This window comes from Chelonia mydas, chromosome 1, assembly GCF_015237465.2.
Source record: "Chelonia mydas isolate rCheMyd1 chromosome 1, rCheMyd1.pri.v2, whole genome shotgun sequence".
Lineage (NCBI taxonomy): Eukaryota > Metazoa > Chordata > Testudines > Cheloniidae > Chelonia > Chelonia mydas.
The window spans coordinates 302,244,899-302,271,434 of NC_057849.1; the positions used below are offsets into that span (position 1 = coordinate 302,244,899).

The window sequence follows — 26,536 nt, forward strand, 5'->3', positions numbered from 1 at the left end:
AAGAAATTGGGAGCAATGAGGTATCATGGCAGCATTTCCAAATTGAAATTATTTTTTTTGCTAAAACATTTTATTTTTCAATTTCTCACTGAAAAGTCAAAATTGTTCCCCTGATCTATCTTATATCTACCTTAAGGTTTTAGACTTAAGGTAGATAGTGCAAGTTGTGCTTAAAAGAGAATTAACTGATCATGGTCATCCCTAGAAGGCAGCCTCAGTGTGTTATTCAATCTGAAGACTAACTGAAATCAATTTTGTTTTCTGTACAAATAGTTTAACATATTTATGTACAAATAGAAACAGAAGTTGGGAACAACAATGGGGAAAAAACATCTTTAAAAAGTTATTTTATTTTATCTAACTATTATTTAGGAGGACTCAAAAGTGACATTTCCACAAAGTGACATAATATAAATATATTTATGACTGTTTGCTACTATTAAAATTAATTTAATTCTGTAGCTTTGTTTCCCAATGTACTGCAGCTATTCTTTCTTGCAAGACCCAAAATAGATATTTCAACCAAGACATACTTTTTGTTTTGGGGCAGTAGATAAAAAGGAATTATTTTCGTGAGAAAGAACCTTTTCTTCTAAATCTAACTACTATGCAACTCTGTGATCCAAAACTATATTTGCAGCAAACATTTGCAAATTCCTGTAAAGATATTGGGTAAAATGCTGACCCATTGAAGATAGTGACAAAACTCCCATTGACTTCAATAGGACCAGAATTTCAACATGTTTCATAGAATCATAGAATATCAGGTTGGAAGGGACCTCAGGAGGTCATCTAGTCCAACCCCCTGCTCAAAGCAGGACCAATCACCAATCAAATCATCCCAGCCAAGGCTTTGTCAAGCCTGACCTTAAAAACTTCCAAGGAAGGAGATTCTACCACCTCCCTAGGTAACGCATTCCAGTGTTTCACCACCCTCTTAGTGAAAAAGTTTTTCCTAATATCCAACCTAAACCTCCCCCATTGCAACTTGAGACCATTACTCCTTGTCCTGTCCTCTTTTACCACTGAGAATAGTCTAGAACCATCCTCTCTGGAACCACCTCTCAGGTAGTTGAAAGCAGCTATCAAATCTCCCCTCATTCTTCTCTTCCGCAGACTAAACAATCCCAGGTCCCTCAGCCTCTCCTCATAAGTCATGTGTTCCAGTCCCCTAATCATTTTTGTTGCTCTCCGCTGGACTCTTTCCAATTTTTCCACATCCTTCGTGTAGTGTGGGGCCCAAAACTGGACACAGTACTCCAGATGAGGCCTCACCAATGTCGAATAGAGGGGAACGATCACGTCCCTCGATCTGCTCGCTATGCCCCTACTTATACATCCCAAAATGCCATTGACCTTCTTGGCAAGAAGGGCACACTGCTGACTCATATCCAGCTTCTCGTCCACTGTAACCCCTAGGTCCTTTTCCGCAGAACTGCTGCCTAGCCATTCGGTCCCTAGTCTGTAGCTGTGCATTGGGTTCTTCCGTCCTAAGTGCAGGACCCTGCACTTATCCTTATTGAACCGCATCAGGTTTCTTTTGGCCCAATCCTCCAACTTGTCTAGGTCCCTCTGTATCCTATTCCTGCCCTCCAGCGTATCTACCACTCCTCCCAGTTTAGTATCATCTGCAAATTTGCTGAGAGTGCAATCCACACCATCCTCCAGATCATTTATGAAGATATTGAACAAAACCGGCCCCAGGACCGACCCCTGGGGCACTCCACTTGACACCGGCTGCCAACTAGACATGGAGCCATTGATCACTACCCGTTGAGCCCGACAATCTAGCCAACTTTCTACCCACCTTATAGTGCATTCATACAGCCCATACAATGGTTTCCAAGACCATTGATTTGAACAGATCTGTACCAGATGCTTGATTTGTACTCATTTTCTAAAACAGAATATTCGAAAAAATTCAGGTTGCCAGAAACTGAAAAGCATATTAACAATTTTCTTTCATTAACAGTTATGCACACTGTCATACAGCATTAATTTATGATTCTATACTTTTAAAGCTAGAGACAAGTAACAATGGCCTGAATCTCACAAACCGCAGTCTTCACACAAAATGAGCAGTGCACACCCAACCCTCAAATGCACCCTCTGTGCACTAAAGATCACTGCTATGTCAGGAGCCAAGCTGCCAAGGAGATGACCAGTGATCAGATCCCCAGAGACATCAGAAGTAGATGGGGAGCCTTTTAGAAGTAGATTCTGGCAGGCTACTGGTAGTCACAGGCCAGCTAAACTCTTCAGGTTTTGTTGCTTGCTGAAAAAGGGATTAGAACCCTTGGTTTCTAATATTGTTGAGGCTAAGAGTTCTGTGCTGAGTAGTACTGAGCTCCCTTGAAGCCAACTGATGAGGTAAAAGCTGTCTAAGAAAGGTCTTTCCCTTCCCTTCCCTCCAAAGGAGGAACTAAAGAGCAAGACACAGGTCCAGAGGAATGCAGTATGGCCTTTCTTTCTTTCACTCTCTGTACTATGGCCTCCTCCTGCTCCCCAAACAAGTTGTCTCCAGTGTAAAACCAGTCCTAGATCTTTCTTCAGGTATAATCTGGAAACCTGCAGCCAAGCCAACTAACAGGCATCCAATCCTAAAGGTTGTTTTATGAAAGAGAGTTTAACTCTAACCACTATGTGGTTTAGGAACCTATGTCCCATTTTCAAAATTGATTGAGACACTTTGGACCAGATTTTTAAAGGTATTCACGCACCTAAAGATGCAGACAGGTGCCTTTAAAAATCTGGCCTTTAGGAGCTTAAGTCACTCTTGAAAATGGGACTCTTGAAAATAGGACTTAAGAGCCTCTTAACATTTTACCCCTTGTCTTTACTCTCTGTGTAAATATAATCTTCATCATCAATGGCAGACATGAAGGGGAAAATACATTACTAAATTTTAATTCACAGACCAAAAAAATCACAGAAATTCACGTATTCTAAGAGTTCCGTTGCACTGTAAAAATAAACAATTCACACAGAAAAAAGTATATGAAAGGAATTAGCCTTTTGAAATAAGTAATTTGAGGAAATTCACAATGGATAGTGAAACTATTTAAGGCTTCTCAGTCAATTTTAAGCACAAGTGGATTTAGCAAGTATGGCATGCCACAAGCACCACTTTTAGCATCAGAATGATTTGTCTAATTTAAAAAGTTATATAAATATTGCCTCATCACAGCATGTCAGCACCTCATAATCATTAATAGATTTTATCTTCAAAACACCTCTCTGAGGGAGAGAGGTATTATTCTCATTTAACAGGTAAAGGGAAATCAGGCACACGGGTAAGACTGGTGATTTAACCAAGATCATTCAGAAAGCCTGTAGCTGAAACAGGAATTGAACAATAGGTCTTCTGAATTCCCTATCTTTTCCAGGAATTGAACAACAGATCATCTTTTCTACTCTGATGGCAACCTGTTCTTCTTCAGGCTATCCAAGGTTATCTTCCTTTGCAGATGTTCTGACCAAGCTCCCATTCCAAACCCCCATATTTCTCAACTCTGCAATGGCTGCCATCTTGTTAGTATTATCTGTTACCAAATAGCTTTCAAAGAATTCCACAACTCTGCTCCTGCCTATCTCTGCCCTTATTCCCACCTGCTTCTTAATACTCAATTTTTTCTCCTCCTCTTGTGTCCTTTTCCTGCTCATGTATATCTTACTGCATACTGCCTTTCAGCTCAGAACAAACTTCCAATTTATAGAATCATAGATTCTTAGGACTGGAAAATGACCTCAAGAGGTCATTAAGTCCAGTCCCCTGCACTCATGGCAGGACTAAGTATTATCTAGACCAGCAATTCTCAAACTTTAGCGACTCGAGGACCCGCATTTTGATTTAAAATTTTGGGTACTTCCCATGGCCCCCCTGCTCAGCCCCCACTCCATCCCTTCCCCCAAGGGCCCCACCCCTGCCCCACCTCTTCCCGCCCCCCCCACTCACACCATCCCCCCGCCTCCATTGCTCGCTGTCCCCCACCCTCACTCACTTTCACCAGGCTGGGCAGGGGGTTGGGGTGCAGGAGGGGATGCCGGGTGTGGGCTCTGGGAGGGAGAAGGGGTGAGGGGTGTGGGCTCTGGGAGGGAGTTTGGGTGCAGGAGGGGGCTCTGGGCTGGGGTAGGGGTGCAGAAGGAAGTGCAAGGTGCAGGCTCTGGGAGGGAGTCTGAGTGCAGGAGAGGGCTGGGGCACGGGGTTGGTGGGCAGGAGGGGGTGAGGGGTGTGGGCTCCAGCTGGGAAGTGCTTACCTCAGGTGGCCACAGTTCCCAGACAACGGGAGTTGTGGAGTCGGTGCTCAGGGCGGGGGCAGTGTGCAGAGACCCCCTGAGCCCTGATGTGCCAGCCGCTTCCGGGAGCGGCACAGAGCCAGGGCAGGTAGGGAGCCCTGCCTTAGCCCTGCTGCACTTTTAGAGCCTAAAATCTCCCTGTTTGGCTTCAGTAGCCTCTGGGAGATAGAGAGAGGGGGAGTAGTAGAGGGAGGACTTGATCAGCGGGGCCCGCAGACCCCCTGGAGTACCGTCGGGGACCCCCAGGGGTCCACAGACCCCAGTTTGAGAAACGCTGATCTAGACCATCCCTGACAAGTTTTTGTCTAACCTGCTCTTAAAAATCTCCAATGATGCAGATTCCACAACCCCCCTAGGCAATTTATTCCAGTGTTTAACAACCCTGACAGTTAGGAAGTTTTTCCTAATGTCCAATCTAAACAGCTCTTGTTGCAATTTAAGCCTATTGCTTATTGTGCTATCCTCAGAGGTTAAGGAGAACAAGTATTCTCCCTCCTCCTTGTAACAACCTTTTATGCACTTGAAAACTGTTATGTCCTCTCTCAGTCTTCTCTTCTCCAGACTAAACAAACCCATTTTTTCTATCTTCCCTCATAGGTCATGATTTCTAAACCTTTAATAATTTGTGTTGCTCTTCTCTGGACTTTCTCAAATTTGTCCACATCTTTCCTGAAATGTGGCCCCCAGAACTGGACACAATACTTCAGCTGAGGCCTAATTAGCATGGAGTAGAGCGGAAGAATTATTTTTGTGTGTCTTGCTTACAACACTCCTGCCAATACACCCCAGAATGATGTTAACTTTTTTTTTCAATGTATGCTAAGCCCTTCCTTTTCTCCAAATTGCTTCTGAAAACCCTTTTGTTCTGTTAAGCCTAGAAGAGATACACAGGATACTTAACTGTATCAGATCCACTTACATCTTTAGATTGTAGACTCTCTGGGACAAGACTTCTATTTTTGCTTCATATTCTATTACCATGTACAGTTACAGGATTATAAACACCTTCAAAGAGACCTTTTTCATGTAGATATTTGCAAACAAAAGGTAACTATCTTTACTACTGTCTGTGGCAGCCCTGTGTCTTTATGCCAATCAAGTGAGGTCATGCTAATTAACTAACAACTATATTTATACACATGGTACATTTATCCTTCAAACTGACTTTTGTTTGTTTTTAATGTTCTACAACATTGTTATTTTAGTGTAGTTTTTGGTGTGGAATAGTTATGATATTGTATGCTCACAAGTTTTTTAAATAAAAGGGTCACTTTTTCTGAACAATTCACTATGTGCCTGGCTATTCTTTCGACAATAGCACTGCATACTTTCTTCTGAACAAAATACGGTAGCCAATTTCAGTGTTTCTTACCTTATTTATAACTTTCCTTCTTAAAAACCTTTGAAGCAAGCCATGGATTGGTTCCCCATCCCACCTTAGTTGAACCCAGCGGAAATGTTGCTGAACCAACAAGTCAGAGCCTTGGAGACGAGACTTTGCAATTGTCCCCATTAGAAAGCAGTTCTCATGAAAGTAATATGCGTCAGGCACACCATTTGCTAAAAATGAACCAAAAGACATTTTACTGCAATAATCAAAAGCTTTCCTACAATCTACGTAAGTGATTATTAAAAGCAAGCAGCATTATATATGTTTCTAATAAATGCAATTAAATTACAAATAAAAAATAACTAACATTTCTCACATATAGTCGAGAACAGATAGTTTGAAATTATATATAAAACCAACAAACCTATAGAATCTTAATCCTCAAAATAAACTCTCCACACATTATTATATTAAACCTGTATTATTATAAAAAATATTTCTCTACTCAACTTTGTTTTTAATACCTTTTTGAAAAGTGCAAGGATTTTCAGAACCACGATTCTCAAGAGGTGCCAGAAAGTCTCCCAGTAAATCAAATAATGAAGCTTTTTCCAGATTCTCTAAAATCACAATGGTTTTCTTGCTCACAGAAAGCTGTTTCACTGGGACCAGACAAGCTGTAACAAAAAGAACCCATTAATATCTACTTGTGCAAATTACTTTTTATTTACAAATATTACATTTAGCATTAGCATGCTGCTTGAGAAACTTTTTTTTATATTTGCCTTTTAAAATTATGGGGAAAATAGTACAAATTGAATGGATTATGCAACATTTAGTGTTCAAAAACGAAATGGAAATACCAAACAGCAGGGAAAAAAAATTATACTATATAGTAAGAAAAGAATGGTTTTTGAAGTTATTATATAAAGAAAGAATCCTAAAATGAATACCATTTCATCTTCACATTTACTACTAACTTCAGTATCCTAATACAATGATCCCTGCTTCAGAGGTAGAGAAGAAAAGATGGCGAGCCAAGAAGATCTCTGGGAATGTGCTTGTTCCTACTCGTTCTGGCACACCGTAAAGCCTACACCAGTACACAAGGCAGTGATGTAATGGTCATTCCAGATTCATAAGACACTCTTTTTTCCCCACATTGTGTTAGCTTGCCTTCCCTGAACTGATTCATGGGGACACTACCCGCTCTGCATTCTAACTCCTCCTCAAGACCCACCTCTTATGTGATGCCTATAGGAAACCAGCCAATTAATGATAGCTAGGTTGAGGCATAGTTGGGGATAGTTGCCTCTTTATCTATAACGTCAAAAAATTGCAAATGTATATAAAAATTGTATACATGTGATTATATTCCACCCTCCATCTTGCCTAATCTTGGTTTGCCATTTGTTTTCTTAGACCATAAACTCTTCAGGGCAGAGATGTGTGTGTGTCTCTCTCTCTCTCTCTCTATATGCATGGTACCTACCCAAATGGTACCATACTCTGACTAAGGCATCTGTGTGCCACTGCAATATAAATATAAAACAATAAAACAACAAATTGTCTAAGACTGAATTTCAGCTGCCATTGTGTTACCTACTGACCCAATGTTGTTAGACCATTTTGAGGTTTCTCACAATCTTTAGTCTTTAAATAACTGTGTCAAGCACAATTTTGCTACTTCACTGTTTTTTTCTTTTTCTTTTCAGATCATGAGTAAATATATTAAAGTCAAACCAGTCCTAGTACAGTACTTGGAACTTTCTACTATTAACCTATTTCCATGTCGAAAATTAACCATTTATCCCTTAACTTTGTACTTCATTGCTTAAACAGCTGCTAATGCATGACACTAGGGATCATAGGCTCTAAAGGCATGTCTGTTCTTTACAGGCCCCTATTATGTGCCACATGGCTAGTCTTTTGGCTAGGCATTTTTAACTAGCTTCCACATTCCTAAACTGCCTTTCCTAAAGTTAGGATGATCCCTCCTATGAGCTAAGTTTCTTCTAAGTTGCGTGGCCATGCAGCTACCTATTTAGTGCTGCACAGGTGCTCAGGGCTGGGGTGGGGAGAGGTGCCTCTTCCCAAGCCCTGGACCTGCCATGGCACCCCTCCCTCTTCCCCAGCTCCAACCCAGCCTAGCTCCGAACCTGCTGCGGCCGGCGACAGGCGGCCTCCCCCCAGCCTGGACCCAAACCTGCTGCAGCCAGGGGACATGCGCCTCTCCCCACCAGCCCAGGTGCTGCTGCGGGGAAAGAGCTGGAGGGGAACCCTCTCTCCCCACTGTAGCCCCAGGGAGCCCCACTGCACCCCAAACCCCTCATTCCCAGCCCCATTCTAGAGCCCACACCCCAAGTTGGAGCTCTCACCCCCTGCACCCCAACCCTGAACCCCACATCCCCAGCCCCACCCCAAAGTCTGCATCCCCAGCCAGAGCCCTCACTGCCCCCCACACCCACCAACCCTCTGCCTGAGCCCCTCATCCCTGGCCCCACCTCAGAGCCCAAATCCCAACCCTCTACCCCAACCCTGAGTCCCCTTCCACACTCTGAACACCTCGGCCCCACCCCGCCACATGAATTTTGTTATGTGCACCAATATGGAGGTCACACATCACACATGTGTCACACATCACCTCCATACTGATGCACCTAACAAAATACATTCTGCACTTGGTGGGAAAAATTAGAGTGAACACTGAGCATGAGGACAGTGTATGTGACTTAACCTTAACATCAATCATAACTTGAAATTTTTCTCCTCTGATATATTCCATGTTTTCAAATGTACTTGTTTATCACCTTCACAACATTATCCACTTAAGATATTGCATTGATTCCACCTCTGTTCAAATCTGCATGGCTCAATCACTTCTCACTGCAACTGCTTTCTTTATAGCTTTTCTGAATCCTAGCTCTCCAGGGTGAGGCATGTCTGGAAGGTTTCTATCCATAACCATATCATCCCCAACCTCAAACAATTCCACTGGCTCCCCAATAACATCAAGCTTCAGTTCAAAATTGTCCCCTTGTTTTAAAACTCCATAAACTCACTCCACCCAACAGCACAGGTCAAGTCTCTCTCTAATCCCCAACCCACTTACTCCAGCCTCCTGCCTCTCCATGCAACCTGGTCATGGTTGGCACAAGTCTCATCTTTCTTTGCAGTTGCTGCACTGTGAGATAGCATTTCTGTATCTCCAATTCAGCATCACTTCTCTTTGTGTGTTAAACTCTACTGTATTATTTGTAGTGACTTTGTAAAATGCTTTTGAATACTATTTACATAGGTGTGGGAACTAAGGGTGCGGGGAGTGCTGCAGCACCCCCAGGTTTTATGTGGGACTCTGCTTCTTCCCTCCTCCCCCACCACGCAGGGTCCTGGCTGCCGGCCCTGCTCTGGGGGCTCTGCTCCCGGGATCCTGCCTGCACGCCCTGCATCCTGGGGTTCTGCTCCTGGACCTGTGCCCGCCCCTAGCTGTGGCCCCGCGTCGGCCCCCTTACCTCTGTCTAGGTCCCCCCTCCTGGAGACACAGCCCTGCTCCTGGCCCCAGCTCGGGGTGGGGCATAGACAGGTGTAAGGGGGCTGGCTTTCAGCACCCCACTTATAATAGTGTTCCACCGCGACTGATTATTTATATGAAAGACATTATATAAAAATATCCTATGTATTTTACTGCTTAATGTGAAACCAACTATCCCGCTGTACAACGATAAAAATGTATTTTCTATGAGGACAAAATTTACAAATTCTATCAATTTATTAAATTTACCTTTCTCACATCTATATTTTACCAGTTTTGATAAGAGCTATGATGCTGCTCAGAAATTATCTGACACTGTAGCCATGGCAATTAAGGCACTGGTTCTTACCTTTATGTATCATTATTCACATGGGTTATTGGGAATAACTTCATACATAAGAGCATGATCCCATACTCAAATTCTGTACAAAAAGTGAAGAACTGCATTCATGACAAAATCTCAATTAGGTATGAGCATAAGAACATAGAACATAAGAACAGCCATACTGGGTCAGACCTAAGGTCCATCTAGCCCAGTATCCTGTCTGCCGACAGTGACCAATGCCAGGTGCCCTAGAGGGAATGAACAGAACAGGTAATCATCAAGAAGCCGTCACATATTCCCAGCTTCTGGCAAACAGAGGCTAGGGACACCATCCCTGCCCATCCTGGCTAATAGCCATTGATGGACCTATCCTTCATAAATTTATCTAGCTCTTTTTTGAACCCTGTTATAGTCTTGGCCTTACAGCATCCTCTGGCAAGGAGTTCCACAGGTTGACTGCCTGTTGTGTGAAAAAATACTTCCGTTTGTTTTAAACCTGCTGCCTATTAATTTCATTTGGTGACTGCTAGCTCTTGTGTTATGAGGAGGAGTAAATAACACTTCCTTATTTACTTTCTCCAAACCAGTCATGATTTTATAGACCTCTATCATATCCCCCCTTAGTCGTCCCTTTTCCAAGCTGAAAAGTCCCAGTCTTACACATCTCTGCTCATATGGCAGCTGTTCCATACCCCTAAATCATTTTTGTTGCCCTTTTCTGAACCTTTTCCAGTTCCAATATACCTTTTTTGAGATGGGGCGACCACATCTGCATGCAGTATTCAAGATGTGGGTGTACCATGGATTTATATAGAGGCAATATATTTTCTGTCTTACTATCTATTCCTTTCTTAATGATTCCCAATATTCTGTTCGCTTTTTTGACTACCAGAGAATGAAGCACAAATGAAAAATCACAAAAAAAACCTGTGTATTTTAAAACAAAGGCCCTGCTTAAGAATTCTGCTTATGCTTGTCTGTATGAGTTCTCAAAATTTCACATCCCAATAAGAAACTCAAGAACCCATCCTCAGCTATTACTTGTTTTATTTTTTAAAGTGATAATGGGCCAGATTCCCAGCTTGGGTAAATCATCACAGCTCTGTCAATATAAATATAAAAAAGCCCATTAAAATGCATTATTATGCTAGCACTTAAATCAGAAAAAAAAAGTTACCTGTTTCATGTCAATTTTATTTATTTTAGAACACTATCTTGTTAAATTTTGTCAGTGACAGTAGCAACTAGCAGTTTGCCCCATATAGTTCAATAATATAGAATCATAGACTTTAAGGTCAGAAGGGACCATTATGACCGTCTAGTCTGACCTCCTGCACAATGCAGGCCACAGAATCTCACCCACCCACTCCTGTAACGAACCTCTAACCTATGTCTGAGCTACTGAAGTCCTCAAATCATGGATTAAAGACTTCAACGTGCAGCGAATCCTCCAGCAAGTGACCCATGCCCCATGCTGCAGAGAAAGGCGAAAAAATCCCAGGGCCTCTGCCAATCTGCCCTGGAGGAAAATTCCTTCTAAAACCCCATATATGGTCATCAGCTAAACCAGGGATCTCAAACTCAAATGACCACGAGGGCCACATGAGGACTAGTACATTGGCCCGCACCACTGATCCCCACTCCGCTGCCCCGCCCCCATGCCAGCCCTTCCCTGCCCCCATTCCAACCCCTTCCCTGAAATCCCCACCCCAACTCTACCCCCTCCCTGCCCCCAAGGGGTGCAGGAAGGGGCAGGGTGCAGCAGGGGGCTCAGAGTAGGGGGCTGGGGTGCAGGAGGGGTGCGGGGTGCAGCAGGGGACTCAGGGCAGGGGTGCAGGGTGCAGGAGAGGTGCAGGGTGTGGCAGGAGGTTCAGCTGCAGGAGGGGTTCTGGGGGCGAGTCCGGGCCGGCGTGCACCGAGGGCAGGACAGGCTCCCTGCCTGCCTGCCCTGCCCTCGCACCGCTCCGGGAAGCAGCCAGGACCTGAGGGAAGTGGGAGCGGGGGCCACAGGGGTCTGTGTGTTGCCCTGGCCGCTCCTCCAGGTACCTCCCCCAAAGCTCCCATTGGGAACAGGAAACCGTGGCCAATGAGAGCTTCAGGGGAGGTAGCTGGAGGAGTGGCCAGGGCAACACACAGACCCCTGTGCCCCCAGGTCCCGGCCGCTTCCCGGAGCGGCACGGGGGCAGGACAGGGAGGGAACCTGCCCTGTCCCTGGTGCGCGCCAGGCCGGAGCCGCTCTAGGTAATGCTGGTGGGGCGGGGTGGCCGCGGGGAGTTGGCGGTCCGCAGAAAATAACCCCGCGGGTTGCATGCAGCCCATGGGCCACGTGTTTGAAACCCCTGAGCTAAACCCTGAGCATGTGGGCAAGACTCACCAGCCAGACATCCAGGAAAGAATTCTCTGTAGTAACTCAGATCCCATCCCATCTAACATCCCATCACAGGCCATTAGGCCTATTTACCATGAATATTTAAAGATCAATTAATTGCCAAAATTAGGCTATCCCGTCATATCATCCCTTCCATAAACTTATCAAGCTTAGTCTTGAAGCCAGATAGGTCTTTTGCCCCCACTACTTCCCTTGGAAGGCTGTTCCAGAACTTCACTCCTCTGATGGTTACAAACCTTCATCTAATTTCAAGTCTAAACTTCCCGATGGCCAGTTTATATCCATTTGTTCTTGTGTCCACATTGGTACTGAGCTTAAATAATTCTTCTCCCTCCGTGGTATTTATCCCTCTGATATATTTATAGAGAGCAAGCATATCTCCTCTCAGCCTTCTTTTGGTTAGGCTAAACAAGCCAAGCTCTTTGAGTCGCCTTTCATAAGACAGGTTTTCCATTCCTCGGATCATCCTAGTAGCCCTTCTCTGTACCTGTTCCAGTTTGAATTCATCTTTCTTAAACATGGGAGACCAGAACTGCACACAATATTCCAGATGAGGTCTCACCAGTGCCTTGTATAACGGTACTAACACCTCCTTATCTCTACTGGAAATACCTTGCCTGATGCATCCCAAGACTGCATTAGCTTTTTTCACGGCCATATCACATTGGCAGCTCATAGTCATCCTCTGATCAACCAATACTCCGAGTTCCTTCTCTTCCTCTGTTACTTCCAAGTGATGCGTCCCCAGTTTATAACAAAAATTCTTGTTATTAATCAACACCTGCCTTCTCATCAAACTAGGAAGGCTATAGGATTCTATTCACAGAAATACGATGACCTGGGGAAAATAAAACACATTTAACTAGCCTAAATACTAAATGTATTCTCTCTTTTCTTTACCATTTCTTGATTCTCCCCCAATTTTTTTTGTCTATTCCGTTTTCTTTTTCTCAGACTCTCTCTTTTTTACAAATAAAAACAAAACAAAACAACAAACCTTACAAGGCAGAGCAGAATCCCATTATGTGTCTGCTCTATCCCTCTCTTTCCCACATTCAGTTCCTCTTCTATGCTCTCCCCTCCTTAGTTTTTCTCCCAGTTTTTTTTTTTTTTTTTTACCAAGTTTGGTGTTAGTCCATCCTGCCTTCCTTATCAGCTTTCGTTACTTAGTCATCTCTCTTTTTTATTCTTCTTTACTGGTCATCCCAAAATTATAGTTAGGGCATACTGACCAGAACAATTTCAAGAATTAGTATGCTGCTCAAAATATCTTTGTGGGATATTTCAATCCTTGTATAACTTTACTGTTGTTTTAAAAAGTGGTTCACATTACACTAACAACAGGAATTTAACTTTGTTCTGTAGCAGTGAGACAAAATACACATGGATTGATGCCTATAGTTAGGCACTTAAATCCACATTTAAAATATCTAAAGAACAAATCTGATTTTTAGAGGTGCTGAAAACCCATTACTCTCACTGACATTTGAAACTTTTAGCCACAGTGAAGAGAAGTATTTATTAAGTACTGGACAGATTAAAGAAGATGTATGCAGTGAAAGCTCTCTTAAGGGGAAATAACGTTGTGTTAACATAACACTATTCTATATTCCAAATAAGAGATGTGCTTGTACGCTGTTAAATGTAGTACCATGGAAAACTGGAGAATACAATTAGTTCAATATTTAACACACCACCTACCAAACAGAAAAATATAGTATTTGAGCAATAAATAATGAAATATCACAACAATCTGGGTTTTCAAAAAAGGCTATGTAGAACAAACAACAAACAACCCACTTATTTTAAAAGGACTAAAAGTGATCCTATAGAAATGGCTCACTACATTTATCCAGGTCTCCTGGAATTGGAGCCATTCATTAATATGGACTCTCACACAGTCTGAAGCCTATTGTTTTAATAAACTGAAGTTGAGAAATGCCATTCTTCTTATGGCTGTTGTGAAAAATTCCAGTAGACAGTAAAAGTACAAATAAGTTCAAAACTTAAGAACTGGATAAGTAGAATAACTCTAGCTAATATTCCATTTAGGATAATCAGTATTTGTTTTTTTCTTTAATCCAGTTTATTGGATCTCTCTCTCTATATATAATTTCCTTGTTTTTTCCAGAAAATAATACCTGCAATTCTGTTTTTTCAACTTCTTTATAGAATTTTTAAAAACTATTTTTCATTGCTTGCGAAAGATGCTGACAGCTCTGGAGAATAAAGTGCTGTATTCAGCCAGCAGGCATGATAAAGTAGCAATGTTCTTCTATTTCTGGTTCAACAGGTCTGAACCTTGGAAATCAAGTGAAATGTTCACTAACATAAGGAAGCATGAAAGGGAATAGGAGAAAAAATATTAAGAATCCATTAACGTAAAAGGCATAAAGTTTACACAAAGCTCATTTTTGGACTGCCATCTATAGCACTAGCTCACTTGAGACCCTTGTTTCCTTCTCCAGAATTTGTGAGATTTTCAGAACTCGATTAAAAATATGCTGTAGGCTATACAGCATGCTTTAATGTTTCTTGCGAAAGCATCTTTAGAAGTAGCCTTCTATTTATCAAAATAGATCTACTGAAATAATCTTACCTTTATTGATGAATAATTCTGCAAGCTGCTCCTTGGAGAAATCAGCATCCACTTCAACTTTAACTATTTCACAGGTGAATCCGGCAGCCACTTGCTTTTTCTGTGTTGAAAATTCACAGGTTTAGGGAAGCTTTACATGCTCTTTTCTCGAATTATTTATTTTGTATGCTTGTTTACTACCTTCATACAGAGCGCTAGCTGATGTGCTATGTAGTCTTGCAAACTTCCTTCTGGACCATGAAAGATGACATTATGGTATTGTTCAACCTACACATAAACAAAGTAAACTTTACATGAATATTCCTAGACCTGGATATTTTTAATCAAAACAAAACAACCAAAAACCAAGGGGTTGGGTATGTCTGGAATTTTCCACTTCACAATCATGAAACCGATATGCCTTACAATACAGTGTTCTACATGTGCAGTATTGGTGTGTCACAGCTTTTAAAGAGCGATTTTTACATAGAAATGACATGGGATTGTTCTTAATTTATAAAGCTATGCGAAAACATTCTTTTGTCCCATCAGTGGTTGAATATGACAAACCCAGACAATAGGGTTACAGTTAACAATCAAATTCAATGACAAAGTGGGCAGAACTCATAAGACAACCCCTCAAACCCAAATTATTCTATAAAACCCATCAACATTTAAGTTTTTGCCAGATTTATTTTAAGTTGAGGCAAAAACTACTCTTCAAACTCCAAAAATATAATTTACACTAACAATATAGGAACCCAGTGTCATAATACATAGACCTGTTTGGCTAAGCTGATTTAGTTTGACCTCTTGGGTTATAAAAAGCATGCTGAAGAGGCAAAGAGATACCTGTTCTACAAGTGTGAAATGTAAACCAATTATCCCACCATTCATATTTAAAGGTAGCTGCTTTGGGTTTACTATCTATTATCTAAATGCATCAGTCTCTCTTATTTAAAAACAAGAACTTTTTTTTCCCCATTATATAACCATCTTTCTACTTTTATATAACCATTGGCCGGGAACGGCAAACCGCGCCCACCAGGAGCTGCCAGTGGACTACCCTGATGGGCTGCGTGCTGAAGGTTGCCGACCCCTGTTCCATACTATTATAATGCCCACATTTTAAAAAAAAGTATTTCCAGTTTTCTATGATGATTTTACTTCAACATGTTTTAATTTTTTTTAACTGAATGACAAAGCTGCAGCTTTATCTCGAACTGAAACTCACAAATGCACTGTATAATGTTCTGGAGAACTAAAACCCATTTCAAATCAAATTACTTGTGGGCCTTCACTTTGTAAAATGCTATTAAAGTAGTGCTCATGTTTAATTAACTGTCAAGGGAGCACAGTTAAACTACTGGGTAATTGTCAGACTGCTGCAAACATTGTTTACCTAATTTACCAGCAGAGGGCTCTGGAGGTAATTTTTTACTTGTGTTTTAATTAGGTTTAAACTGGCTCTATCGCTATGAAAACAATGACCTCCAAAAGCTAATTTACCCAGATTTGCTTTCTCATCAGTTTTCATACACCAAATAACTTGTGTAATGAAAAATGATATTTTTTATACAAACAAGCTGCTGCACAGTAAGGAATAGGGTTTCTCTAATAATGGTTGATATGAACCAACTTATTTTAATTTTGTTTCCTCTTTAAAGCTAATAATCACCTGTATATTACATTTCAATAAATAATTTATCAATCAATTGGTAGCTAGTACAAATTAATCTAATGACTTCATTTCCAGGCTTGCGATTTATTTTTTATGTGACAGAAAATAAGGGATTGAAGGAAAAATGTCTTTTTGAAAAGAGAAAATGTTATTTTAAGTGTTGTCTATACAGTACACGCTGGAGTTTTAAAAAATATCTTTTAACTAAAATACTACTCCCTTGCATACCTTCCTCCTCCTTCCCCCCCACAAAGGCAAATCAGAACAGTCCTGTGAATCCTAAAAAGGTGCACAGAAATTATGAAGCACTAGTGGAAAAATGTCAACATATCAGACTGTCAGTTTTTCTGATGTCCAGAGAACAAGTTAGGGCCATTTTGAAAGAAATAATGAGTTACATAGTTTTTACTGAACCAAAGGACTGATGAATTCAGATGTAAGAGCTGACCTTGATCCTGTTACAGCAGGTCTGGTTAGTTGGGCAGGGGCCAGGGAAGGGCTGCTGACAGGTTCATGAATGTGCCAAACCAGTGATGGGGAGGCCACGCCAGGGTGATCATGCTAACCCGCGCCCTGTCTCTCTTGATCTTTGCCAGGACCTTGGTGATGAGTGGGATCGGAGGGAACATGTACATCAGGCCCCCAACCATGACAGGAGGAAGGCACTGGAGAGGGAGTCCTTGCCAAGAACAAAACAGATGATACTTTCTGTTTTGCCAGGTGTTGAACCGGTCCACTTGAGGAGTTCCCCACCTCTGGAAGACCATGTAGGCTACATCGCAGTGGAGCGACCACTCATGGTGAAAGGAAAAGGCCCTGCTGAGGTGATCCACTAGTGTGTTCTTGATGCCAGGGAGGTGACAAGCCTCCAGGTGGATCTCGTGGTTGACGCAAAAGTTCCAGAGCCAAAGTGCCTCCTGGCAGAGAGCCGATGAGCGTGCTCCCCCTTGCCTGTTGATGCAGAACATCAAGGCTGTGTTGTCCGTCAGGACTCTCACCACCTTGCCCGACAGGTGAGGTAGGAAGACACCGCACGCCAATCAGACCTCTCCGAGTTCTTTGATGTTTATGTGGAGCGCCATCTCCTCCGGGGACAACATACCCTGGGTCTGAAGCTCTCCAAGGTGCGCACCTCAGCCAAGGTCCAGGGTGTCTGACACCAACTCGATGGAGTGAGGAGAGTTGTCCATGGATCTGGGGTTCACTTCCCTGAGGAATTACTTTGATTTCTACACATTTATGTGGTTCTTAAATGGTTAAGGAAAGGCCAAACAATTGAATGATTAACTAGATAACCTCCTGCTTCAGGCACCACTTGCATCTGTTCACCTTGTGCCTGCTGAATTAGTGTGCCTTTTCATTCAGGTCTCCCTTTATATGAGTTGTCCTGAGGGAGAGGAGAGAACTCTCCACTCACAGCATGATTTTCATTGCTTCAGCCTGTAGTGCTGGGCTTCTTGCTGCCCCCTTGGTTGTTCACATATGTGACTGGGATCATGTTGTCTGACAATCAGGATGTGGTTCTTCTCAAGGCTTTTTTGATGCTGATAATAAAGCCATGCTCCTGCAGGAGATTCAAGGTCGAGGATTGTAGCTCAGTGTGCTGTTGCTGGGGACAGAGCTCTGATTAAGATGTCGTCCGGGAAGGTGACATGAGTTTGCCTACAATTTCCACCACCATCTCTGTAAAGATCCAGAAGGGCCAATGACAAGCTGAATAGGAGTGTCCGATATTGAGACTGCTACCTGCCATTGGCAAACCTTAGGAACCTGCAATGGCCCAGTCTGATTGGGATGTGGATATGTGCATCTGTCAGATCCACTGAAGTCAGAAGATTCCCCTGGGGACAGGGATGACACTGTAGCAGTTACAGTCTCTATCTGGAACTACGTTTCCTTCATCCACTTGTTGAGCCTTTTGAGATCTGTATTGGCTCAGACTCCTTCCATACACTTCTGAACGATAAAGATGATGGAGTAGCACCTTGAGAATCTTTCTTCTGAGGGAATGCTCTCTATTACTCCCATATCTATTACCATAGCCCTGGTCTAAACTACAGGGTTAGGTCGAATTTAGCCGCGATTTTATAATGAATGCGTCTACACAAGCAACCCCATTCCGTCGACCTAAAGGGCTCTTAAAATGACTTCTGTACTCCTCCCCGACGAGGGGAGTAGTGCTAAAATCAACCTTGCTGGGTCGAATTTGGGATAGTGAGGACGCAAATCGACGTTATTGGCCTCCGGGAGCTATCCCAGAGTGCTCCAATGTGACCGCTCTGGACAGCACTTTCAACTCTGATGCACTAGTCAGGTACACAGGAAAAGCCCGGGAAACTTTTGAATTTCATTTCCTGTTTGGTCAGGGTGGCGCGCTCAGCAGCGCAGGTGACCATGCAGTCCCCCCAGAATCGCAAACGAGCTCCAGCATGGAGCGAACGGGAGACACTGGATCTGACTGCTGTATGGGGAGAAGAATCTGTGCAGGCAGAACTCCGATCAAAAAGAAGAAATGCAAATATATATGCCAAAATTGCACAGGGCATGATGGACAGAGGCTACAACAGGGACAAACAGCAGTGCCACATGAAAATCAAGTTGCTCAGGCAAGCCTACCAAAAGACAAAGGAGGCAAACGGTCGCTCTGGGTCAGCGCCCCATACATGCCGCTTCTATGATCAGCTGCATGGCATTCTAGGTTGGGACCCTACTACTGCCCCATCACTGTCTGTGGACACCTGCCAGGGGGGAGTCTCATGCAACACAGAGGAGGATTTTGTGGATGAGAGGAGGAGAATGTGCAGCAGGCAAGCGGTGAATCCATTCTCTCCGGCAGCCAGGACCTTTTCATCACCCTGGAACCAATACCCTCACAAGGTGGGATCCCCGACTCTGAAGGTGGAGAAGGCACCTTTGGTGAGTGCACATTTGTAATTACAGTACAGAGTTTAAAAGCAATAGTGTTTAATGTTTGATTTGCTCTGAAGACTTGGGATTCATTTGCAGCCAGTACAGCTACTGGAAAAGTCTGTTAATGTGTTTGGGGATGGAGTGGGAATCCTCCAGGGACATCTCCATGAAGCTCTCCTGGAGGTACTCTGAAAGCCTTTGCAGAAGGTTTCTGGGGAGGGCTGCCTTATTTCGTCCTCCATGGTAGGACACTTTACCATGCCAAGCCAGTAGCACGTAATCTGGAATCATTGCAGCACAAAGCATGGCAGTGAATGGTCCTGGGTCTTGGTCGCATTCAAGCAACATTTGGTTTTTATCTTTCTGTGTTAGCCTCAGGACAGTGATATCATTCATGGTCACCTGGCTGAAAGGGGGAATTTTTGTAAGGGAACAGTAAAAGGACCCCATTCATGCTGGGCTGTTTGCGCTTGGCTAAAAGGGATCATCCCTGAGAATAGCCATGCAGTGGGGGGAGGGGTGAAGGGGTCATCCTAAATAGCCACGTGGAGGGGTGCGGGGAGCTGTGTGTTGCACATCCACCCGAAAACTGCAGCCCTTCCTTTTAAATGGCAAACCCAATCAGCATTGCTTGCTGTGGGAAAGGAGGACGCTGCAGTTTGAAAACATTCCCACATGGTTATGAAGGTGTTAGAAGCCAAACCTGCGTACCCTTTGGCTTACCATGGCTGCTTGGAAACCAAATTCTGTTGCCCAGCCATGTGTGATGTGTCACCATACCGGCAGGCGCTCAATGTAAAAGGCAAAATGCGACCTTGTACCTAAAGCACATGTGCTGTCTGCTATGAATTGCTTGATTCACTGTGGAAAGAGTCTCCCTTTTGTTCTCAGAAATGTATCATCTTAAATTTTTCTCTCCCTTTTTATCTCCCTGTAGGTGCAAATGTTTCTATGCTCCCCCTATCATCTCCGTCCCTGAGGTTATCGCAGATTAGAAGGCAAAAAACCGCACTCGCAATGACATGTTTTCTGAGCTCATGCAGTCCTCCCGCACTGATAAGGCACAGCTGAATGCATGGGGGCATTCAGTGGCGTCCGGGACAGCATTAAGTGAGCACGATGAAAAGAGGCAGGATGCACTGCTGAGGCTAATGGGGGAGCAAACGGACATGCTCAGGTGTCTGGTAGAGCTGCAGGAAAGCCAACAAGAGCACAGACCGCCGCTGCATCCACTGTACAACCACCTGCCCTCCTCACTCAGATGCCCAAGAATGTGGGGGTAGGGCCCTCAGGGCACCCAGCCACTCCACTCCAGAGGATGGCAAGCAACAGAAGGCTGTCATTCAAACAGTTTTGATTTGCAGTGTGGCTACATTAAGCAATGTGCCCTTGTCTTCCCTCCTCCCCAACCCCACCTGGGCTACTTTATCAGCTATCTCCCTTTTTTTTAATTAATAAAGAAAGAATGCATGGTTTCAAAACAATAGTGACTTTATTTCCTTTGCCAGCTGTGATTGAAGGTGGGAGGGTGGTTGGCTTACAGGGAATTAAAATCAACAAAGGGGGCGGGTTTGCATCAAGGAGAAACACATACAACTGTCACACCGTAGCCTGTCATGAAACTGGTTTTCAAAGCCTCTCTGATGCGCAGTGTGCCTACCTGTGCTCTTCTAATTGCCCTGGTGTCTGGCTGTTCAAAATTGGCAGCCAGGAGATTTGCCTCAACCTCCCACCCCACCATAAACATCTCCCCCTTACTCTCACAGATACAATGGAGCACACAGCAAGCAGTAATAACGATGGGAATATTGGTTGCGCTGAGGTCTAACCTAGTCAGCAAACAGAGCCAGCGAGCTTTTAAACGTCCAAAGGCACATTCTACCACCATTCTGCACTTGCTCAGCCTATAGTTGAACTGCTCCTTACTACTGTCCAGGATGCCTGTGTATGGCTTCATGAGCCATGGGAGCAAGGGGTAGGCTGGGTCACCAAGGATAACTATTGGCATTTCAACATCCCCAACAGTAATTTTATGGTCTGGAAAGTAAGTCCTTCCTTGCAGCTGCTCAAACAGCCCGGATTTCCTAAAGATGCGAGCATCATGCACCTTTCCTGGCCATTCCACGTTGATGTCAGTGAAACGTCCCTTGTGAATCCACCACTGCTTGCAGCACCATTGAGAAGTACCCACTGCAGTCTATGTATTGGTTGGGAAGGTGGTCCGGACCCTAAATAGGGATATGCGTTCCATCTATCGCCCAACACAGTTAGGGAAACCCATTGCAGCAAAGCCATCCACTATGACCTGCACATTTCCCAGAGTCACTACCCTTGATAGCAGAACGTGATTGCATTGGCTACTTGAATCACAGCAGTCCCCGCAGTAGATTTGCCCACTCCAAATTGATTCCCAACTGACCGGTATCAGTCAGGCGTTGCAAGCTTCCACAGAGCTATCGTCATTCACTTCTCAACGGTCAGGGCAACTCTCATCTTGGTATTCCTGCGCTTCAGGGCGGGGGAAAGCAAATCACAGAGTTCCAGGAAAGTGGCCTTATGCATGCGAAAGTTTAGCAGCCACTGGGAATCGTCCCATACCTGCAAGACTATGCAGTCCCACCAGTCTGTCCTTGTTTGCCGGGCCCAGAATCAGCATTCCACTGTATCAACCAGCCCCACTGCCACCATGATGTCCCAATTGCCACATCCCAGGCTTTCAGAAACGTGTGTCCATGTCCTCCTCACAATCGTCCTCGTGCTGCCGTCTTTTAGCCAGGTTCTGAACATACTGCAGTATAATGCATGAGGTATTTACAATGATTGCAAACAGCAGCGGTGAGGTGAGCGGGCTCCATGCTATGGCATCTGCACGGGTAACCCCGGAAAAAAGGCACAAAACGATTGTCTGGACTTGCTTTCACGGAGGGAGGAAGGGAGGGGAGATTGTCAACATGTACCCAAAACCACCCACGACAATGTTTTTGCCCCATCAGGCATTGGGAGCTTAACCCAGAATTCCAGTGGGCAGTGGAGACTGCGGGAACTGTGGGATAGCTTCCCACAGTGCATCGCTCTGTGAGTTGATGCTAGCCATGGTAGTGAGGACACACTCCGCTGACTGAATGTGTTTAGTGGGGACACACAATCGACTGTATAAAATCGATTTCTAAAAATCGACTTCTATAAAATCGACCTAATTTCATAGTGTAGACATACCCCATTACTCCCATATCTAGGAGGTGAGAAATCTCATTCTGAATTAGAGTTTTACAGGGTTGTTCAAGATGGGGGTGTGATGCTGTCTAACAGATTCCCAGCTCAGGCTAGAGCAATAGGGCAATTCACTTGTGTGTGAACATCAAAGAAATGCTAAAAGGTCTTAGTGTGTTCAAGCCAATTCACTTGTTAGAATAGATCAAAAGATGTCGATTGTATTGTTTTCACCTATCTGTATTCTGTTTTCTGCTATCACATTACATGTAATTACATTATCTACGCCCTTCAATTAGATAATCCTACATCAAAGGTGTATTAGTATTAGGAGGAAAATTTACTTAATGTATAAAACTTCATGAAAACTAATGAAGGATTGTCTCTGACTATCACATTGTATTTACATTACATTTACCCATTACATGAGATTGGAGCCTGGAAAATGTAAAAGATTGCTAACTTTAAAGCATGGATTATTATGTTCGACACTGAAAGCTCACAAGCTCAGTTTGCATTTAGTCAATAAAGGAAGAGCCCCACTGTGAATGAAAACACTGGCCTAATTGCCTTCCATGGAAGATGCTATACTAATGAATTCAGGGATCGATCCTGTATTTCTGAGCTGCCATGGACACGTACAGAGAGCATTCTAGATACAAAGACAGAAATCCACAAAGTCATTTTGGGCAACCCTGAGAGACTTATGGGAAACTAGCAGATTGCTACATCTTTGCTATCAGTTTGGATTTACAAATTTGGACTCATCTGTTAATGTACTTTACCTGCTTTAACCTCTTAATAACTCATTTATCTTTCTTAGCTAATAAACCTTTAGTTAGTTTACTAGAGAAATTTGCTTCTCAGCATTGTTTTTGGTGTGCGATTCAGAGTATGCATTAACTTGGAGTAAGTGACCGACCTCTTGGGGTTGGGAGTAACCTAATGTGAGGTGATTTTTTGGTTTTAATAACCTTTCAATACAAAGTCTAGTTTGTCTGGGAGGCAAAGAGGGGCCTGAGCAAGCATAACGGGACTGTCTGTGGCTCCACTGTAAGACTAATATAGTAATCCAGGAGTGCACATTTGTTACTGGCTTGGTAAAATCTCATTATAGAATATACCACCAACTTGGGATGTCTGCCCTATTTTCTGACAGTCTGACCTCAGATTGACACTCAGTGGTGAGCCTACTAGACAGCGTGATGGGGGACTGGATGAAAAATGGACAGGGTGGAGCCCGTAACTCAAGCGAGTATCCCTGACCCACTAGTCTGCGGTCGAAGCAACTCATTCCTCCAGGAAATGAGAAATCCTGCTCCCAATCTTCAGCTTCAAGGGGAGACCTATGCAGTCTCTGTCACAAATGGATGGAGGCTTTGGGAGAGGAGGGTTTCCTTGGGGCTTTCCTCTCAAGCATTGGTTCCATGGCATTCTTCTGGAGAATCTGCTGTCTCTTCACTTGTATTCTGCAAGGCCAAAGGCCAAAAAGAACACCTTTGAAGGCCAGTCCGCATTCTCTTTTAAAGGCATGGTGTAATGTTGGAAGGAACTGTTCAGATTTTGTGGCATTGTCTACCACTAACTTGTATAGCTTCTTTCTATACAGGGCTCCTGTGAATTTGGCAGAGCACAGCACCCACTTTGAGTGGCTATCCATCTTCCAGAGCCGTAGGTGGCATCTGTTCACTGAGCTGGAGTCCATGTGTTTGCCTCAGAATCTAATTGCATCCACTGAGGTGTCAGCAATGAATGTTGTTTCCAAGGCAACTTTTTTTAAAATAGAACCAAAGTCAGAGGGCTCTCTACCTTTGAGAGCTCTGAGTTTTCCACCCAGTAGAGAGATGCCCTCCAAAAACAAACAAACAGAAAAAGCTACTAGTGACGCACTGAGGGAGCTCAGGAGGCCTCACAGTCTTTTTTTTGATAGTGGCATCCATTTTTCTATCTGGGAAGTCCTTAGGCTAGAACTTCCCTTTGAGGGGATAACCATATCTTTAGCCAGGGACACTATGGCAGCGTCAACTTTTGGTATATCAGTAATTGGGATTTTTGGTTCCTGGATCCTGCAGAACCTAAGATAATTTCTGTTAATGTGCTTGCTCATGCCTGTCTTATCCCAATCATTCCTGATTACTTCCTTGCAGTGTAGGGGAATTGTGCCTCAGGGGAGGATTTCAAGGGGAGATATTTGCTCAGAGGCTTACTATCGGAATTTTGATGACGATGAAGATGATAATGAGGAAGACAATGACTGTCCCTCAGCAGGAGACGAGGGAGATGCCAGCCACAGGGATAAACACTTTGCACTCTCTCTGTGAGGATGCACACCATACAATGTTATGAAAATATGCTAATGTGTGTTAATATGTAAATTGGAATATGCTTCATGCAAAAGATCTTTTGTAAGGTATCATTACAAAGCTTATAATCTACTGAGTGTGTTTGTCCTATTTATATAAATGTATCATTGTTGTATCTGAAACTAGAAATACGAACTATAACTCTGAGGTCCTATTGTAATTATGCAAAGTGTGAGCCATTAATGGTGGCTTGGAATCTTGATGGTTCCCATTAACCAGGACAATTGGTTGTAAATGGCTCTGTTTACTTGTAAGTCTTTCTGTATATCTGTGTGCTGGCAAGTGGGTGCTGAAGTCTTACAGTGACATGTGATCATGTCACCTGAACTGAAATCCATCTTTAACCTGGTGCTTTTCCATTTAGAAGGAGGGGTGGGAACCCACACCGGGACAAAGGATTCCCACCTTGTGCAAAAGATATATAAGGGTGTGGAACAGAACAAAGGGGGCTGCAGTCATAAGAAATCCCCTAGCTACCATCTGAGCCGGAACAAGGACTGTACCAGGGGAAAGGATTGGGCCCAGATTAGAAAGGAGTCTAGTCTGTAAAAGGAGCTTATTGGAACATCTCTGAGGGTGAGATTTACCTGCATTTAGTTTCCTACTGTATTAGGCTTAGACTTGCGTGTTTTTGTTTTATTTTGCTTGGTAATTTACTTTGTTCTGTCTGTTATTACTTGGAACCACTTAAATCATTCTTTTTATATTTAATAAAATCACTTTTTATGTATTAATTAACCCAGAATAAGTATTAATACCTGGGGGAGCAAACAGGTGTACATATCTCTCTATCAGTGTTATAGAGGGCAAACAATTTATGAGTATACCCTGTATAAGCTTTATACAGATTAAAACGAATTTATTTGGGGTTTGGATCCCATTGGGAACTGGTTATCTGAGTGTTGGAGACAGGAGCACTTCTTAAGCTGTTTTCAGTTAAGCCTGCAGCTTTTGGTTCAGACCTCATTCTGTGTTTGTAGCAGGCTAGTGTGTCTGGCACAGCCATGCAGGGCACTGAAGTCCCAAGCTGCCAGGGAAAACGGGCTTAGAGGTAATCCAAGCACAACAGGTGGCAGTCCCAAGCGGGTTTCTGTGACCCAACCCATCACACTCTCTATCTGCTATTATATTTTAGTGTTTGTGGGATTATTTATTAGTTTAGTAGATTTGTTCATAAAGAAAATTGTGAAAAATTGCAATTGTTTCTCATGTGCTTCTAGGGTCCCTTATTCTAATGATACTGATTATAATATTCCTGATGCTACTAAAGACTGAACCTTTATTGACCACTGAGGTCTAAGAGATTAACCAATAATCAGTATTAATCAATCATTGATCAATAAGGCAACAAAAGACAGAAATGGAGGGTGAGATGGTAGCAGCACTGCAGACTGGGTTAAGCAGGGGTTTTCACATATGCCTAAAGGAGATGAGAGCCAGCAGACAGGTGCTAGTCTGGTACCTACCAGCCGGAGGTAGTTCTGCAGTATCGGAAGGTGGATCATAGATGCGTAAGTCACACTGTTTAAGCAGCCTTCTTGAGGACCTTTAAAATACATATGTTATTATCTAATACCTGCAATCCTCATGATTTATAAGAATGTGTAATAAATAAACAAACATTCCTATACTAGCTATTGTGAGACTTTGAAGAATCTCTAAGACTCTATATGGACATCACAGATTCAATCAGAGTTGCTAATCAACTTCTTTTATCAGGAAAAGAATTACCCGTATCTCGTAATACAGGTTTAAAAGGATATCTGTGAGGTACTATGGGTGGTATAGATATTATAAAATAACTGTACCTGCGACGTTTACAGCTCCTAAGTGCCACCATGTGTTTCTAAATGCTCCACGCCCACATATTTGGTTTCAACCAAATTAAGTAATAAATATTTTGCTAACTGAATCGCAAATTT

The 26,536-nt window shown here is 43.2% G+C and overlaps 1 protein-coding gene across 1 annotated transcript in view; it reads right to left on the reverse strand.

Moving 5' to 3' along the window:
* The window catches only part of CTTNBP2 (cortactin binding protein 2), a 197,079-nt gene that overhangs the window by 31,011 nt on the left and 139,532 nt on the right, over window positions 1-26,536 (reverse strand). Inside the window, 5 exon segments of the mRNA XM_037888921.2 lie at window positions 5,669-5,856; window positions 6,151-6,303; window positions 14,472-14,571; window positions 14,652-14,738; window positions 26,081-26,160. Of these exon segments, the coding sequence (XP_037744849.1) occupies window positions 5,669-5,856; window positions 6,151-6,303; window positions 14,472-14,571; window positions 14,652-14,738; window positions 26,081-26,160 (608 nt within the window).